The sequence below is a fragment of the Corvus moneduloides genome, chromosome 2 (assembly GCF_009650955.1).
Source record: "Corvus moneduloides isolate bCorMon1 chromosome 2, bCorMon1.pri, whole genome shotgun sequence".
NCBI lineage: Eukaryota > Metazoa > Chordata > Aves > Passeriformes > Corvidae > Corvus > Corvus moneduloides.
The window spans coordinates 41,889,376-41,907,671 of record NC_045477.1 but is presented as its reverse complement, the minus strand read 5'-3'; the positions used below and the strand labels follow the sequence as shown (position 1 = coordinate 41,907,671).

The following is an 18,296-nucleotide window of genomic DNA, read 5'->3' as shown; positions in this document are numbered from 1 at the left end:
TGGAGCTCGGCCCCGTTTCCACAGGTGCTCACAGACGGACGGAGCGCCACTCGGGTGTCACGTCTGTGGCACCTGGTGAAACACAGACATCTCTCCGTTGACGAGTCTCCCCTTACGGGTACCGCAACCCTTTGCGGCCCAGCCTGACCAAAAACGGCGGGACAAGGGAGAGAGAAAGAGGAGCCCACCTCTCCGCGCCCACCCCCGGCCCGGCCCCCGCCCCGCGGGCCCGCCCCGGCCCGCCCCTCGCTCGGCAGCGCGCAGACCGCGCGGGCGAGCTCCGGCGGCCCCTCGGCGGCCATGCGGTTCCTCGGCGCTGCGTCCGGCGCTCCGTGGGCGCTGCTGCTGCTGCTGCTGGCCCGCGGCTCCCGTGAGTAGCGCCCGCCGGGGGACGGGCCGGGCCGGGCGGAGGCGCTGGCCCTGCGCCCCTCGCAGCCGCCCTGCCTGGCGGCTGCCGCCACAACTCAGCCGGGCCGAGCCAGGCCTCGTCCCGCCGCTGGTGGCCGGAGCGGGGCCGGAGCTGCGCCCTGACTGCCCCCGAGCGCCCCGGGAAGCGGCACCGGGATGGGACGGGACGGGACGGCGGTCGCTGACGCTCCGCTCCGGAGCGGGAGCCGCGGTCGCACGACCGGCGTGTCTGGAGTGCTGTGACAGAAACGGGGAGGAGGGGTTAATATTCGGGATGTTTTTTAAGTAGAAACAACAATTACAGAAGGACCCCCGAGGAGCGTTTGGGTTGGGGGTGCGCACGCCCGCAGGGATGCGCGGCCCCGCCCCCGGCAGGCGCCCGGCCCGAGCGGCGCGGGGGAGCCCGGGGCGCCCGCTGCCCCCGGCAGGGCCGGGCTGGGAAGGGCCGCTCCCTGCCCCTGCTGGGTGCTGCTCTCTGGGGCTGTCCGTGGGCTGAGGGGCTTCCAATGGGGGCTTCGGGCTCGTGGTGGCGGTGCGGATGGGACACGCTGTGCTTTGTCGCGTTTCTGTCAGGCCCTCGCAGCGGTGCCCCTTTGTAGCTGCCGGTTCTAGCAAATGCACAGCCTCGTGCCCGGGCTCAGAACACCACAGTCAGGGGATCAGCGTTGACAGGCACTGAAATAAAGCGAGAAGCATACAGGTCTGAGCTGCGGGAGTTGCATTTTCAAAAGACTGAAGTGCCCTATACAGTGCCACACAATTTTCCAAAGTAAAGAAGCCAAAAGATCACGGGTACCAGAACTAACCTGCTGTAAATACTGTTGAGGAATCTCAGTCAGTCCAGCAGTGTTTATATGCGGTTGTTTAATCTGGTGAAGTTGTAATATAAATTCATACCAAAAAAAAATAGAATGAGGAATGCAAACAGCTTTGTAATTGCCCTTCCAAAAAGAAGGGCAAGGTTTTTTTTAAAAGGAGTTAACAGGTAACCAAATCTTGCTTTGCTAAGATCTTATGGCCTCTGTTTAGCAACAATAGCCTGTCATTTAATGTGATAAAAGATTGCACTGATCTGTCTTCTGTCATGCTGCTTCCTGAGTGCATGTGCGGATTTAACTCAGAGTACAGTCAGTGCTGTCTCCTGGGGCAGGGGTGATTTCGTGTAGCTCCTGACACACAAATGTAGTCCTTCCTCTGTATGTGAATTGATTGTCTAGAGCTCAGTTATGATATGTTGAAAGAAGTTGTGCCCTTTTAAGGCTCACTTTGATGTATCTGTTGAAATAGCTTTTTTTTTTTTCCCCTCTGTCCACTTAGAAACTTCCAGAAAGTACTGCTGGGATTTGTGTTGATTTCAGCAGAAGTTTGTCATTGTCTAATCAACACTACAGGAGGAAGTGTGAAGCCCATCTCTGATATGCAGAAAGTGAAAGTGGCAGTACGTGTGTCCTCAGTCTGGTTAAGATTTTTGTGCAGACTGGTTATTTCATTATAATGCTGCTCTTTTACTCTGCTGGTCAGTTTATTTCTATGTGTCAGTCAACTCAGTGGAAGAAACATCACCAAAAGAATATGGTTTAGAAAAAAATTCTTCTCACTATTATGTAAAATCCATCTGGCTTCCTTGTACCTGAGTAATAGGAATCCCTCTCCCTGTCTGGAAGTGGCTTCCACCCCCTTCCTGCTGTGTTGAGAAAAGATAGCTAGCGACATCTTCAAGAGCTTACTTGTATACAAAACTTACTCACACTAAAAAAATCAGGAGCAGCAGCAGCCTCCAGGCCTGAAAACAGGCATAATATTTTGATTTGTGTATCATCTTCTCTTAGATTCCTGGGTGGCAGCAAAAGGTGGTGTAGTTTTTCAGTCTTAAATTGATGGGGATTGAGAATTGGTTACATGGTCTGTGTTGTTTCCATCCATGCAGTGGTGCTTATGCTTTCCTTTGCAAGACTGTGGAGTAGTTTCACAGTGTTAAGGCATGAGGACTCCTCTGAAATGTTGTTGAAATAATCCTGCCTGACCTCTCTCTCAGGATGACCTAACTTCTTGGTGGGTCAAGAACATCAGTTCAAAAACAGGCACCTAAAGACCTTGTTGAATCAAAAGAAAAATAAAGTTTCCAGAAAGCAAGGACTTGAAATTATAGTTTGTCAAAATTGCCTGGCAGGTGTTACAATAGATTGAGGTCAGGGGCTTGCTTTTATTTCAATCTCTAGAATTCTAATTTTATCCATTTCAACTGAAAGGAGTGAGTATGCTGATGGTGGAGACTACCTAGGGGATGGTTATATTCATGTTGCTGCTCTAACATCTCTGCTTTAACCATGCACCTCCAGCAACTCATCTGGATTGCTTAGAGATTACTGAGCAAGTGGGTGATCTTTCTGATGGACTGCACATTGTCAGTGCTTCTGTACTTTAGTGCTTTTAAACCAACAAAAGCAGAATGATTTGGGCATAAAATTCCCCTCTGTGCCTGCTATGCATCAAGCTTGAAAAGAGAAAATGCCCTGAGAAAATTTTATATATGACTTTTGACCTGTCCCCAAAATGAATGTGTAAAGCTGTGCTTAGTAAAAATGAAGGTTTATATACCAACATCTTCCTGCAGTGTAAGGTTTAGCTACACTAGACATAAAGCGTGTGAGTCCTTCGAAATGTGTTTATCTTTTATGTGAAGGTTGGAGTGAGCAAATTGACCTTTGTTGCATGCAGGTAGTTGAATGAGTATTGCCATTCGTTTGTGTAGGGTTCTTCTACCAGGGTTCAGCTGTGGAGACTAGTAATTAGGTATGTGTCTGAGCGGAGACTACAGATTCCAAACATGAATGTTATCTACTGTGTTGATTTTTGCAGGATTTGGCAAAATCAAGTCCAGTTAACATCCTGTCCTGTTGATTTTTAGAAAGTATCAGAGCTATCCCTATCACTCACCCTGGATGTATTTGTATATAACACAAGCACAAATCTTCAGTCTCTGCCACTTGGGAAAGCCCAATTCCAGCTATAAAGCTGGAAGAACTGGACTGATACTGCCCTTTCGAAAGTTTGCTTATCCAAATTGTCTCCAACTCATGAAGTTTGATCACTAGAGCAACAAAAACACAAGAGGCCCTGAAAGCACTTGACATGCCAGACTCTGACGGGGCTTTCACAGGAAGCATGCTTGCTTTCAGATACATCCAGCCAGCCACAGTTCTGTGGTTTTTTAGCTGCATCTATGCCTGACCTTAAACAGAGCAAAACAGGGCTGTCAGACAAAAACCATGTTGATCCCCCTTCCCTGTCCTTTTCCAGTGTGTGGTGCTCTGATCCAGTTTTAAGTTGGGTATATCCTTGTGCTGGTTCCGTTTCATCGTGAAAAATGAAAACAAGGGATCCTTTCTTTCCTTCCCCTCTCTTCTGGGTCACAGGGAGAGTAAGCCTCAGCACAGTTTCTCTGCTCAAGATTCATAGGCCCAGTGTTGCAGCTGATGCTGTGGCTCCAAGAGCTGTGCTTCTGCTCGTGCACAGGATGCTGCAGCTGGCTGCCACCTCTCTCCCCCCTTCCTTCCTGTACCAACACATGCGTGTCTACACCTGGCTCAGTGCCAATTTCTAACCTTTGCACTTCTGCTTCCTGGAGAAGGCCAGGACCCCTCCCTATTTTGCTTTGGGACAATTGAACTGTGAAGCCTGTGGTCTGGAATAAGAGGTTCTTCTACTTGTCAGAGCCATCACTGCATAAAACCTGTGGTGCTTTTCCCTTTGCTTAACCCAGGAGTCCTTTCTGCCTCTCTGTTTGAAGTCTCCTGCTTGTCTCTGCAGTGGTACATGCAGCTTCAAATTTAAAGGAACAGTCTCAGGATAGAGAACACTGGGAATGTTTTAAGATTTCCTTATATCTATCTCCCTGTCCCATTCACTGCCACATGTTCCCATGTGGCATATGCTTCTGCAAAACCCCACTTAAGGAGTATTTGTATTCTGAAGCCAATGTGTGTTATTCAGATTAAGAAACTTACCAACGTTTGGGCATTTTTAAGAAGGAAGAATTAAAAGTTGTATCTTTTAAGCTGGATAAGGTCCTCAGCATGTTTCAAGGTGTGCAGTCCAAGCTGATCTGAACTAAACTAATACAGTCCTGCTTTCACTTCCACCTCTGTTTCCTGCCCCTCTCTTTCATCTAGTTATATAGGGAGCCCTTTCTGCTAGTTAAAAGATTTCTGTGCAGAAAAAACCATTGTGTGTTGTTGAAGAGGGAGGTAATGTCAGTTTTGTGTTGGCTTAGCTTTTCCAATCAGATCATTATATAATGTGGGGGAACGTGCTGTGATGTAGAACAGTTTTTGCAGGATTGGGTCCTCTCTGGGGAAGCTTAGTTTAGCAGTGTCCCATCCTTTGTTTGTTTGTTTTCCCTAAGTTTCCTAATTAAACAGCATAATATACCTTGCAGTGCTGCCCTCAGTCTTGATATTGCAGGGGTGAGGTACAGTGAGTTATTTTGCCATTTGTATTTGCAAACTTTATCATTTTGAGACCTTGGCTAAGGTTTTGTAACCACTAAGAAAATGCCCTATTTCTGTGATACTCAATTCCAGTTATTTGCTTGTCTTTCGCACGATATTAGGTGATCAAAACTAAATTGTGCTTGGCAAAGGCAGAATCCACAACTGATCCTCTTCTATTCATGTGAATGCCAGGCTGTTGATTCTCTGTGGTTTTCCTTTAAATTTTACCACTTTGTTCAAGGTGTGATACTTTCCGGTCCTATTCCCCATCTGCCAAATGCCAAAATCCCCAATGCCAATGTGGATGCATTAACATGCCCTTAGTCACAAACTGAATAATGCAACTTCTCAGTGGAGCTAATTGTGTTTTTATGTTGTCCATGTAGTGCCAGAGCAAGCACCTATCTGCCTGCAAAGGCTTGGCAAACAAAGCTAAAGACTTAAGTGAGAAATTCTTGCTCTTCTGTTGCAGGTGACACAGATCAGGTGTTTCTACTGAAGGAAAGTGCCTGATTTTTTGGCTCTTTAAGTCTCATCTTTTTTTTTTCTCATCTCATTTGCCTCTTTTAGTTTTCATCTCAGGGAAGGTGAAAACTTGGGATGGGGATGATAGGGAAGATAAAACAGAGGATGGGAGGAGTTTTGGTTCATTTGGTGGTTGGGTAGTATAAATGATGTCAGTTTTAATGCACTCAGAGCAGGCTGTTGTGCTAACATGCTTTTATATCATCATCATAACTATCCCCTGTCATATGCCCAAAGCGAGTGGCAGATGCTGTACTTTCTTTTTTTCTTCTTCCACCTAAAACTATCTTATTATTCCTGGTTTTTTTCTTTTAATTTAGGAAATGAAGGCACAAACAGCACTGCGCCCTTTACTACGATTCCAGGCAGTGGGTTGCCAGGTAATACTTTTGGCATTTCTGTTGCTGTTCCTCAATAGCATTGAGAAAAGCACATATTATTGTATGTCTTAAACCATCCTGTAATAATTTGCCCTCTATTTTATTTTATTGAATTGTGAGCAGCTGTAGGGCAGGAGGGAGGTACTCTGATTGTCCCATCTATTCTGGGACAACTAAAGATTTTTAAGGGGAACAGTAGAACACAAATCAATTCTCATGTCCTTGGGTACCCCGGAGCAACATTGAGAGGAGAAATAAAATGGGAAAATATTGTGTATAGAAATAGAAACACCTGGCAAAATCAATTAACAGTTAAAAGGAAAACCAAGAAGTCTGCTGGATTAGAATTCAGTGATCTTCAGATAAAGGCAAGGCATTTTTTCGTTTGAGTCATTTTTGCCCTGTACTACTTCAGTCATCTCATTTGCTGTTGGCTGACAATACTCTGCTCGTTGACTCACTCTGTCTTGTGTTAATTGCAGTACTGACTCACCCAAATTCCAGGCAGTAGATATGGCTTCTTTTTACCTGTATGAACATGTAGTCCACATCCAGAGCTGTCCCAGGGTTGTAGAAGTAAGCACTTTAGAACCTGGGGAAAGCACAAAGATACGTTCTGGTTACAGTATTGGGCCTCTGTGGAAAAGATTTAACCCCAGGCATATCCATGGCTTATGCTGGGATAATAGTCAGCATATCCAAGAAAGAATGTGTTTGTAATTGTACAATCAGAGACCCTTTCTCAAAGGCACTTAAATCTGCGACTTAATGTCCCAGTTATGTCAGTATAAGGGCTGAGTGTGCAGTACACAGTGTGGGGGGCTGCTTGGCTGCGATTATACCAAAGAAAGAGCAAAGTAATTCCCTCTCTGATTTCCCCCCCGCCCTCCCATTTTTTGGTAGGTGGTATGAAGATGTAAATTTGGTGCATTTGTTCTTAACCTGAGCTTGCTCATAACATGTATGCAACTGCAAAGAGTTACAGACTAAACTCTTCCAGTGGTAAGAACAGCAGATCCATTCAAAGGAAGTAGGTGTAGGTCTGTTTCTTGACTGCAGTAGCTGTGTTGCTCTCCTCTTAAATCTCTGAGGTTATGTGCTTTGTTTTTCAGCCATGCTGAAAAGCAGCAGAGCTGCTGCAAGGCACATAACCCTGCCAGTGTGGGAGTGTGCTGTAAAAGATCACTTACTTAGAGAAAAGAATGATCATAGAATGGGCATTCGCAACAGTGCAGAATGAAGGGAGAAAAACATGGGCAGTGACACTCCCAGGAGCAGCCCAGTAGATCTTTGCCAGGAGCAAGAGACACTTAATCTATGTGGAGAAATATAGAGGAGGGATGCAGCAATGAGGACAGAAGTGAGAGTGGGAGAGTACCTGAGAAACCTAGGAGTAACATGAGGAGGAAGGAGGGCCAAGAAAAAGAGATCTGGAAAAGTAGAAGTGAAACAAAGGAGAGAAAGACAAAACCACTAAGACTGGTTTACATTTTATGTCTGGAAACAGGTACATTCTTAGGACCCTTTTTGTGTAGAGAACAGTATGGAGTAAAATGTTTCACAGAGTATCTGTCTGCCCCTACTTGACTACAGTATATTTCTAGCATCATCCCAGTTTGCAACAGAGAGGCAACAAAATGAAAGAAGAGATCGAGGGACAGAAAATGTAACTGAAGTAGAAGAATAAATACTACAAAACCACCCCCCCATAGTGCACAAGTAAGTTAAGAAAGTTAGTGACAGTATGGCTATTTACGGCAAATGGAATGAAACATGACATAGACGGGGAAGAGAACAAACAGAGGACATTGAAGGAATCACATGCAGACCACTTGGGCACTGCTGTGCATACAGTGTTAACCATGTTCTTGCTGCACTGAGATCTGGAAACATTTTGCAGAGGGATAAAAACCATCTGCCTTGGTGTGGGCTACTCTCTGCTGTATTCCCAACTGTATTCTCCAGACACAGATACCCTGAGGAAAGTATTGTGTCGTGGGTATACTTTCATTATAGTATGATAAAGTTAAAATGAATAATATTGATTTTCTTGTTCTGTTTTTTTTTCCTTGAAGACAATAGCAGTTCATCCATTGTCACTGCATCATCCACTCAATCTACAGCAACATCTACAGGAGGTATGTGTCTGTTCATTACTATGAACCTAGAAGTTAGCTCCAAACCTAACCCTGATAATACCAAATTTTAAAGAACAGGCCATCAAAAGTGGGTATTTGAGACAGGTGTTATCATTGTAGGGCTGGGAAGCAACATGTAAAACAACTCTGTAAAGAAGCTATATTGTTTTTCAAATTTAGGTACCATATTTCATCAGTAATTACATTTGTGATGCCATTTAAACACAGGAATCAAAATAAAACTTCAAGGAAAAATTGCAAGAAGTTGGGTTTTTTTAATGTTCACTCTTTGTCTTTAAGCAAACTTCTTCCATTTTCATGAAGTAAAGATGAATAGGTTGTTGTGCAAACAGTGTGTATCTGTTTAATGTTACTTCACAAAAAACAGATTTAGGGTACAACAAAATCCTGGGAGCTTGAGTTTCAAGAATAGGACTCCATTTCCTTTTACATAAGACTCATAGAATCACAGGATCCTGAAGGTTGGAAGAGACCTTCAAGATTATCTCTCCAATTGTCAACCACCATAATCACCCCTAAACCATATCCCCATGTGCCACATCCAGGCTTCTCTTGGACACTGCCAGAGATGGTGACTCCACCACCTCCCTGGGCAACTTATTCCAATGCCTGGCCACTCTTTCAGTGAACTTTTTTTTTCTAATATCCCCTGGCACAACTTGAGGCCATTTCCTATTGTCCTTTCATTTGACCCATGGCAGAAGAGACTGGCCCCCACTTCACATGAACCTCATGGCACTTAATACCATAGAAAATAATCCTTTGAGAGCTCATAGCACAAAATAGTGGCATTTAAGCCAGTGTCAATCAAGTGGAACAGTTTGTCACGGGTACATTTGCATTGTTCTAGCACTACCATATTTCCTTCACAACCTGGCAGAAGAACTGTAGGTGAGAATTATTTCCCAAGGCAGCAGTGTTGCATTCATGATGCTCCATCATAAGTAGCATGTTAATAAAACACATCTTTGTAGAAAGAATAAATAGCTGTATTGGATCAACTACTAGAGTTTGAAAACAGTTATTTAACCTGGGACACAAACAGTTCATCCACTTACACTTGCAGTGTTCCAGCTGTTGGCTATGTCAATATGAGATTATTAAATGAGGGAGTTAAAAATTTCATCTTCTAGAAGAACTTGTACAGGCAGATTTCACTGCATTAGTAGGGACTGGATAAGAGCTAGTGTCATGCAGTTGTTCAGGCTGTGATGCACAGATAGAGTATTGCATCTGAGAGAAGCTAGTTCTAGAAACTGGGATGCCTTTGTGCTAAGAGCCATGGGAAAGCAGGGCAGGAATGTTGTGTCTACTTAAGATGCCTTGTGTATTTGTGGAGTTTTTTGCTGATCATAAAGTTCCAGCTACGTCATTTCATTTCCAGTACAACTCCTATATTCTGTCTCTCTAATTTCCAGATAAGCTCTGAGCTACCACATTCAGAAGTTGCTTGTTATTTTCATTTAAGTGTAAAATGCTCACTAGGAGGAAAAAAACCCCTCACCTTTGCAAAAACTTTCCTTTTGATAGCAAGCAAGTGATGCAGTGTCTCATTTTATTGCCTACAGTGTAGCAGTTCAAGCATGTCTAACTTGGAGAGTCCAGAGGTTTCTGTAATCTCCTTGTTGCCTTGTTCCCCGAAGCCTGTAAAGCCATTGCTAACCACAGTGTTTCACCCACCCTGTGCTCCTTCTGTCTTCTGCTCCAGCCCTTGCAGGTTTCTTGGAAAGGTCTGAGTTTTACTAGTTTTGGATATTAACAGTAAAAAGAAGCCTGAGCCCTTTACTGTTAGGCACAGTATAAACCTAACAGATAGCTGTGCCTTGCTTCATAAGGTTTGGTGATTCCCATCCTTCTGTCTTTTTTGTTCCCCTTAGAAACAGAGATTTTAATACAGTGTTCATGGATTTTGATTATCTGTCTCAACTTCTTCAGAATAAAGACTATTGGGTATATGTACTTAATTGTGCCTAAAGTCTCTGCCATTATTTTTTGGGGGGAGAGGAAGGAAGCTCTTGGTGAAGAAAGCAAAAGTCTGTTTCATTCAATCATTTTCCATGCAGAGGAAAGTATTTATTTTAGGAAAAGCATTCCATAATAATTTTGCATGTTAGCACAGTTCTTATGCAATTTGAGTTTTGTGCTCATTCTTGTTGAGTTAGAACATGAAGGGAGTAGTAGCACATACTGCTAAGAATTCTTATCTGTATGCTCTATATATATATTTTTTTTTTTTAATTGATGGGTACAGCATAGCTATTTAGTGCTCAAACACAGGTAGCAAACCATGTAAAATACTTGTGTCTTTTAAAAACAAAGCATCATAAACCTGAACTCTGTTACTGGCATGCATCCTTTGTAAGTAATAAAAATTAACTCAGGCAGTCAGGGTTTGTTAAGTGTGTTCGATGAAGCCCAGCTGGTCTTCAGGCGGCAAAGTAATTAGGGAAATAAAAGATAAAAGGACAGATGTTGCTAGCAAATATTCTTTCATCTTCACTCTGTTTGTAAAATAGTACGGGTCAGATTTTTCAAAGATGGAGAAGAACAGATTTGTGCCTTTTTCATGTCAGCTTCCCAAAATGTCCAGCTGCTTCAGATAGCCTCGTGCTGATGCTTTGAAATGACTGATGCTAAATACATCATGAGAGATAGGTCTAGAGATTAGGCAGATTTTACTGTTAGAGTTACATCACCAAGGGCTGTAATCTTGATTAAGTAAAAAAAGAAGGATTGCTATTGGAAAAGAGATGGAAGAAAAGTAATGCGCAAATGTGCTGAAATTCCTCATAGATGTTTGGGTTTTTTTCCATCGTGACTCAGGTTTTCTGTAGGGCAATTTAATACCCATGGAGTAAGTACCAACTTTGTGTGACATCATTTTATAATGTTACACATCTAACAATTAGCCATTGTATTGCTCAGAAACAGAAGGCTCTTTGACACTCAGAAATCCCGGCTCAAAAACAGCCCACAGAAGACTGCTTGACACTTGCATCCAGATTTGTCGTTCTTTGGTATCACTTACATTAGGAATGTGGCTGTGAGGTGTGGTTTCACATCATGTAACTGTAGGTGGTTTCCATGTAGACATTTCCTTGCTTCCTACAGTGAGGAACCATTTGATATTTATGGATCACTGTGCCTTTGGGGAGTTTTACCTGTCAGTATTAAAATGTGCCTGAATTTTATCTGATGTATTTTACGCATGCTTCATAGAGGAACTGAATTTTCGTAATTGTAACAAGGTAAGCAAACGAATGTAGTGTTCCAATTGTTCCACCTCAATGAATGCTCATTTCAAAGGGTTTCCTGGGTTTATGACACAGTACAATTATAACATTAAAGAACAGGAAAACAAATAGCATTTTCAAAGGAGACTGTATTTTGCTGTTTCAGTAGTTTTAATACTGCATGTCTCAGAAGTGTTGTGTAGGCTAGTTCCTTTCTGCATGTTTACATTGTTATATTGTTGCATTTCTTGAAGTCGTTGATGCTTATATCAGTACTGGCAGCTATGATAAATCATAGACACGGTTTTGTATGTAGTTTCTCATGTTTTACACAACAGAAAAACATTTATCTACAGAAGTATTTTGGATGCTGTATAAAAGGCAGAGATTGAATATCAAGGTTACTCTGTAATTGAGATGAAACTATCTGTTCTTCAAATATTCTAATTTTAGACAGTTTCAAGTAAACATGGATATAATTAGATATTTTAATTTCCATATTGAAAAGCTTTTGAGGTATTTAAAATGAGCCCAGCTTGTATGAGACTATAGAAATAATACAGAAGTAGACTGCTGCAAAGGAGCTGTTTATTTCCAGAATTCTTTCATACATAAAAGCTATTTGCATCCTACTGTCTGCTTAGAGAAATGTTAGTTGCATAACAGACTCATGTTTCTTGTTAGTTCCTTCTTAGAACAATTTTAAAACAATTACTTATTTTTCTATCTGGCTGCCTTCCCTGAAGGTTCTAAGGATTTTTGCTGTAAATATCAATCTCTATTATTCTTGAGTTTTGTATTGTGGTATTTTTGTTCTGAACAGTTCATTAGTGTTTTCTGAGGAGGGAAGGGGAAGTGTTAGGTAAAAGTGTAAAGTAAAAGACACTGTATGTCAATGAAACTTGTGAAACAGCGTTCCAGTATTTGTTTCAATCTTGGCAAGATGGCTCACTGCTAAATAAATTACTTAAGCCAGTACATTTACTTCAGTCGAACTTCTATCATGTTCTATCCTTAAGCTTCATATAAATACAGAATTCTCTGTGGCAAGTTTTAATGTATATGGAACCCTAGTAATGCTAGTGTTTCATTCAAAAGCAAATGAAAGATTAAATCATCACTAAAATTGGCAGGGGGGGCAGGCGGGGGCATTTTCATGCAAAATCTGTTCTTACCAGAAGAGCTTTGTTGTTGGAAAAAGCAGGTGCTTCACATAGGAACTAACTCTTGATCCAGAACTTTATTGCATTTTAACATACTGTAAGTTAGGGATGATTCTATGGAATTGGGTAGTGTTAGCCAAAAAATAAAAAGCTGACTCTTCTAAAAGTTATGATATATTATCCAGGTTTTCTTTACAGTCTTTCCTTTAAAAAATTCTTGACCTTGAGGCCCAGAAATCAGAAGTTAGGTCTTCCCAAAGGAAAGTCTGTATGCAAGCCTGGATACCGTGCAGTGGCATTTTCAGTGTCACTCTCTTGTTCTATTTGGGCATGATAAATGCTGTCTTACTCAATGAGTGTGCAGTTGATTATGTATTTTTCTGTGTGGTATCACCAATAAAAATTTCCCAGGTATGTCCACCACCACTACTCATCTGACCAGTACCAGTCAGCCCAACACCACCACCATGTCTGTGATCTGGACAACTCAGCCCACCAAAAGCAACCAGACAGTAACAGCCACCACAGCTTCACCAGTCACATCGCCACAAGGCAATATTACAGTGGTGACCACTTCTAAGACTTCTTCCACTTCTGTAACAGGTGAGTTCACAGTTCAGGAAGCTCATAAAGGCTTGGATGCACATTCACATGGATTGTAGAACAGTGAATTTTGCAGCAGTGTAACAAAAAGAAGAAAGAAGGTATTTGCATGCTGAAAAACCAGACTAAAGTGGGGTGTCATTACTAAGCTGGCTACAAAAATGTTGCTCTGAGCACTCTGCTTACTTAAATAAGGATGTACTTAACCTGAGACACCTACAGATTTAGGGAGAGAAAAAAAGTGCAAGTGGTCTGGTCCAGCAGCTACCAGCAAGGAGATCAGCAAGATAAAGGAGAAGGGCTTGATTTTGACTATTTTGAATACAACTTCTGTGTTTGTTCAGCTCTCCTTTTTGTAGTTTATTTGAACTCATGCCTAATACTTTCCTTTTTACAGCTGACCTGTATCTCAAAATATGTCACTGGCTTGGTAAAAAGACTTGAGTTCTGTTACCGATGTAATGAATGTTACCCTAATGGAGAATTGAGCATGAGTGTGCATGAGTCCCCCTTATATGAAAGTTGTCAAATACAGTTTAACCGTGCCCGTTAATACAGAAACAGTGAGTGCAGAATTCAGTATTTCCTTGCACCTGGCTGTGTTACCATCACTTCATGCTTATACTTCTAAACACATCAGGAGTGCTCATGTGTCAGTGAAGCATAACTGGGTAGGTGAAGCTGTCACCAGCAGAACTTGTTGTTGACCATGTAACACTCTGTATGTCGCAAGTACAAATAGAACTGGGCACAGACTGGGTCTTTAGGTGGGAGTTTGTACCAGATGTTACCAGTTCTAGCAGCAGAACAGCTTTGGCTTATCTGAGGTCATGTTGTCTGTGTCAGTGTTTGTGTTGGGCTGTGGAGCTGATCTCACTTGGGACAGTGAGGGTACAATTGCATGAGACAAGGTAAAGCAATCCCAACAGCTCATTGCCACCAAGTGTTCTGCTCCCACCATGTAACTACACTGACTGACTTGGTGGCTGTTGGACCCCTTTTGCAGGGTGACTCAGTAGGCTCATCTGACTAAAAGCAACTTCCTTTTATGCTTGGGTTAATTTCAGGCCACTGTAGTGGGTTAAATTGGCTCATGGAGGGTATGAAAAACACTAGAACTGGCCTATGAAGGGCAGGAACTCCCTGTGTAGAAGGAGGGGAGAGCAGGGGAGAGAAAAGGCAGGGGAAAAAGGGAGGTGGAGAGGAGAAGGAGCAGTCTTTCAGAGACAGCAAGCAGTTGGATCAGCTGTGCCCATGTCACCAGAATATGGCACTTAGAGCCCTGGGTTTCAGCGTGCTTGACTTGTATCTTGTCAGTTGATCTGTGTTAAATTTGTCTGATTGGGTCTTTAGGTGATACATCAGTGGGGGGGGAGGGGGCAGGATGTAGAGTAGTCCCTCAAAACACAATTTTGCAGGTTCTGTAAAATGTGCCTTTTGTTTTCTTCTTTTCAGCTACATCAAAACCGGACGCTGTCGTAGCCAATACCTCCAGATTTGATGTGGGCAGTTTTGTAGGTGGCATTGTGCTGACTCTTGGAGTCTTAGTAATTCTCTACATTGGATGCAAAACTTACCACTCTAGAAGAGGCATTCAGTACAGAACCATGTAAGTTCCCAAGGGATTGTCCCTTATCCATTTATTACTTTCTTGAGGGGGAACAAGGAGAAACAAATGGTCAGAATGAACTCTGATACATTTGTTTAATGTATGTTATATTAATATCATTAAGAGATTTAATCTTGATGTTTTGTCTTTCACCACTTCTGCCATTCCTCATTAGTACTGTGCCTTTCTTCTGTGTGTTTTTTTTCTCTGATCTATTATATAAAATAACTCTGGTTTTTTTAAAAGGATCCTTATCTTTTAGCTAGTCCATGAATAGTTAACATTACACTGAAACTTTTTCTGCCGATTTTTTTTGCAAGATTTCTCCTTTCTCCTAGACTGTTTGTTCATTCTTTGGTGTTTTCTTCCCCCTTGCCATTAATTTATAGTGAATTCTAATCAAAATTGTACCATCTCACTTGCTGTTCATACTCAGCTCTACTCAGTTTTCTACCAGGCTTCAGAACTCACCCACATAATAGTTTAGGAACCAGGTTGCTTTTCTTTTCCTCTTCAGTATCATCCATCTCAGTCAAGAAGCTTGTTTTAAGTGAGGTGATATCATGAGACCTCTTGGGATACTGGTGTTCAGGCCTTGTTTTCTCTCCATCTTGATTCCTGCTTACTGGTCATGGAATTAAACCAGGCCCTACTGCACATTTACCCACAGTGGCATCTGTAAATGGGTATTGTAAAATTCACATCAACAGTAGCTTCAAAAAAGGGAACCTGCTGCTGAGCTTGTGCAGTGGCTTTGATGAACTGTTACTGCTGGTTATAGGTAAGACAGGTAGGATGACCAGGCCTGAGCAACAGCTGATGTAAGAACACATGAATGGAGTGTGAAAGACAAGATGTGAATGAGGCCAGTGAAAAGCTGGAGGAGTTGACAAAACAGAGCTGTTGAGCTAGCTTCAGGCTTGGCTCAGAGAGGAGTGTAACTCCCAGATCAATATGCCCGTACCCCTTCCTAGCAAGGTGGCCTCTTCTTACAAAATAACCTTCTCAGCAGCAGTTGGGTGGCTCTTTCTCACGTTGACTGATGCTTGTAGTGCAGAACATTAATTACTGTGTTTCTTTTACAGTGATGAACACGATGCCATCATTTAAAGAGACTTCAGTGAAGACAGTGTTGGAGACCCACCCTGTCACAGCTGTTGTAACTTCTGAGAGAGTTTCTTTCATAAAGATGATCACAGTCTCTGAACCTGTCTTGAGTGTTATCCTGCAAAATGTTGAGAAGCTTTTTAAACATCCTAATTTTTTATATTTGCTTTCATAAGAGGAGCTCAGCACTTTGTAGAGACAGTATTTTCTTTTTCCAGTACTAGTAACCAGATTTAAAGAAAATCACATATTGAGTCATTTTAAGGTGCACACAAGCACAAAGCTCTCTGAAATAGCTAATTACTAGCACAGACAATTGCAGCAGTGCAATTCTAAGTAAGTTTGGGCGGTTTTTTCTAAAGTTTTGTATTAAATTGTATTTATTTTGAAGTTTGATGTGAACTTTAGTTTAGAAATTTTGGATTTTGAACAACTCAGTTAATTTTTGATAGGCTATGAAAGAGGTGTGGTTAGATAACTGTATAGAAGGTGATAATGAGTACTTTAAATGTCAGTCATTAGCTCACCAGTGACCTGCAGATACTTTCCTTAATAGGCTATATAAGGAGGGCAGCTGCAGGAAACATGGACAGAATGGAAATATCTATCCCTTTTCTCTAAAAGCTTCTTTTTTTCTAGCATGTCCTAATGAAGCTTGTGCAATTCAAGCTTTAATAAAAATGGAAAAAAGGAGTTTTGCCATCATAAATACGAGAAGATTCTAAAATTGGCTTTTAAGTTGAAGGTAGCAATCACTTGGCTCTTGGTTTTTATTATTACAAAGCTGTCTGCAGTGTTTTAGCAGCATTTGATAATCATTCAAAGCTATATAGAGAAGGGAAAACGTATAAGACAGCATTTTAGAAGACTATAAACTGCATTTTTACAGCTGTTTTCAGAACTTGGTCCTGCTGCACAGATGTACAGAGGTCTGGTCAAAAACCCAGCTGAAGACACTCTGAGCAGACCTTCAGCTGAAGGCCCAAATGCCTTGGGGGTCTTGTGCAGGATGGCTGGTGCTGCTCCCATGTCACTGCTGCAGGCACACTCAGGTAAATCTGCTGACTTCAGTAGATGGGCTCCTGACTTACACGGCTGTAAGGAAAACTAGAACAAGGATCAGGAAACACAGGCCTGCATCTCTGTAAGTCACTGAATGATTGTTCAGTCTTGCTCAGGCTTCACCTGTAGACCCATGCCCCAAGAGGAGGGTTGGTGTGGTGGGGTTTGACTGTCCTGGTTACTGCTGGCACCAGGCCCTCATGGTGGGCACAGAGGAAATGGTGACCGGTGAGGAAGGTCACAGTGGGAACTGCACATAGGTCTGTTGGGGGCTGGGGAACAACTCATCAGGGAAAATGTAACTACTCTGGAACAGACTATTTTGTTAAGCAATAGTTTATTCTGACATGCAGTGTTAGAAGTTGCCATATGGGTTTTTTTCCTTTTTCACATGGAGTAGTAAACCCGTTGTTTGCAAGGCACAGCCAACTTGAGCAAACCATAGCTAATGAGTCATCTTGCTAGGACCAGCTGCTCACCTGAGAAGGGGGTAACGGGGCTGTTTCATTTTTTTAGTGCATTTGAGGGTCGGGGGGGAGAGAGTGATTTGAAGTAACTTTGGTTTTTTTTTTTTTAATTGTATTGTTTGGTGGAATATTACTGGATTTGACTTGAAGAGTTATGGAGACAATTCTTTCATAGAACTGTAATTCCTTACTTTGTAGAAATTAAGATAAGTGCAACTCAGTTACTGAGATTGCCTTACCTCTACTGTACAGACAAATAAATCTTTGGAGTTACTACATCAATTTCAGTTGAATTTTTAATTTATTAGCTGGGTCTGTAATTCCTACAGTCATAAGCATTGGATAAGAAGTGTTCACTATGTATACTTTCAAATGCTAGAATACCAGACCTAGGTCATTTTTGCCCAGTTTAATAATTTCTAATTTATTCTGTAATCTCATTACTACAGTAAAGCAAAAGTATGTGTTTAAGACTTCAGACATGTCAGTGCAAACATAAAACCTGACCTCCTTTCAGGTGTTTGGAATCTAGATAAAGGAAAGGGCAGTGCAGTTGATAAATTTTATTTTTCATCTTTCCAGCAGTAAGTGAAACCCCAGCTCTGTTACTCATGTATAAAGGGAGCTGGTGCTATGGTCATTTAGCCCTTCCTTACCTGAGTTTACTAATACTGTAAAGATGATTCAGTTGTTTCTAGTCTATCCGCTCAGGACTGTGTGTCGGTTCTCTTTTCAGTGCTGATGGCTGAGCACTGCAGTTCCTAGTTCTGTCTGCCTTAGGAGCCCCTCTGGTGACACATCAGGGAACTGCATTTGCAGGGTCGTGTTTTAAGCCCATCACCAGCATTCGATTCATTTATTACAGCTCATTCACACAACCCCTATGCAAACCTTTTATCCTTCATATTCATGGGTTTGTGCTTCATGTTAGAAGTGTTTTTCATTTAATACTACAGGCTGGGGGAGTCAGTCACTGACTACAGAACATGGCCACCTTAGGTCAGCTATCATAAATGTTACTTTTGTCCTTCAAACACATCAAGATCAACCTTACAGTCATCTCAGGGCTGCAGTATTCTGCCTTCAT

General features: G+C 42.2%; 1 protein-coding gene across 1 annotated transcript; it reads left to right on the top strand.

Moving 5' to 3' along the window:
• The first annotated feature begins 249 nt into the window (after positions 1-249).
• TMEM123 (transmembrane protein 123) lies at positions 250-17,491 on the top strand. Its single transcript, XM_032099254.1, has 6 exons — positions 250-370; positions 5,747-5,806; positions 7,882-7,944; positions 12,773-12,964; positions 14,420-14,573; positions 15,659-17,491. The coding sequence occupies exons 1-6, from the start codon at positions 301-303 to the stop codon at positions 15,681-15,683; spliced, it is 564 nt and encodes a 187-aa protein (XP_031955145.1). The 5' UTR covers positions 250-300; the 3' UTR covers positions 15,684-17,491.
• Positions 17,492-18,296: the final 805 nt, after the last annotated feature.

What these genes read in the sequence shown, in the direction of transcription:
- TMEM123 (XM_032099254.1), top strand. Translation starts at nt 301, where the DNA reads ATGCGGTTCCTCGGCGCTGCGTCCGGCGCTCCGTGGGCGCTGCTGCTG. An exon ending in TCCAGGCAGTGGGTTGCCAG is followed by an intron (nt 5,807 to 7,881) that starts GTAATACTTTTG and finishes TTTTCCTTGAAG; the next exon opens with ACAATAGCAGTTCATCCATT. An exon ending in GGCATTCAGTACAGAACCAT is followed by an intron (nt 14,574 to 15,658) that starts GTAAGTTCCCAA and finishes TTTCTTTTACAG; the next exon opens with TGATGAACACGATGCCATCA.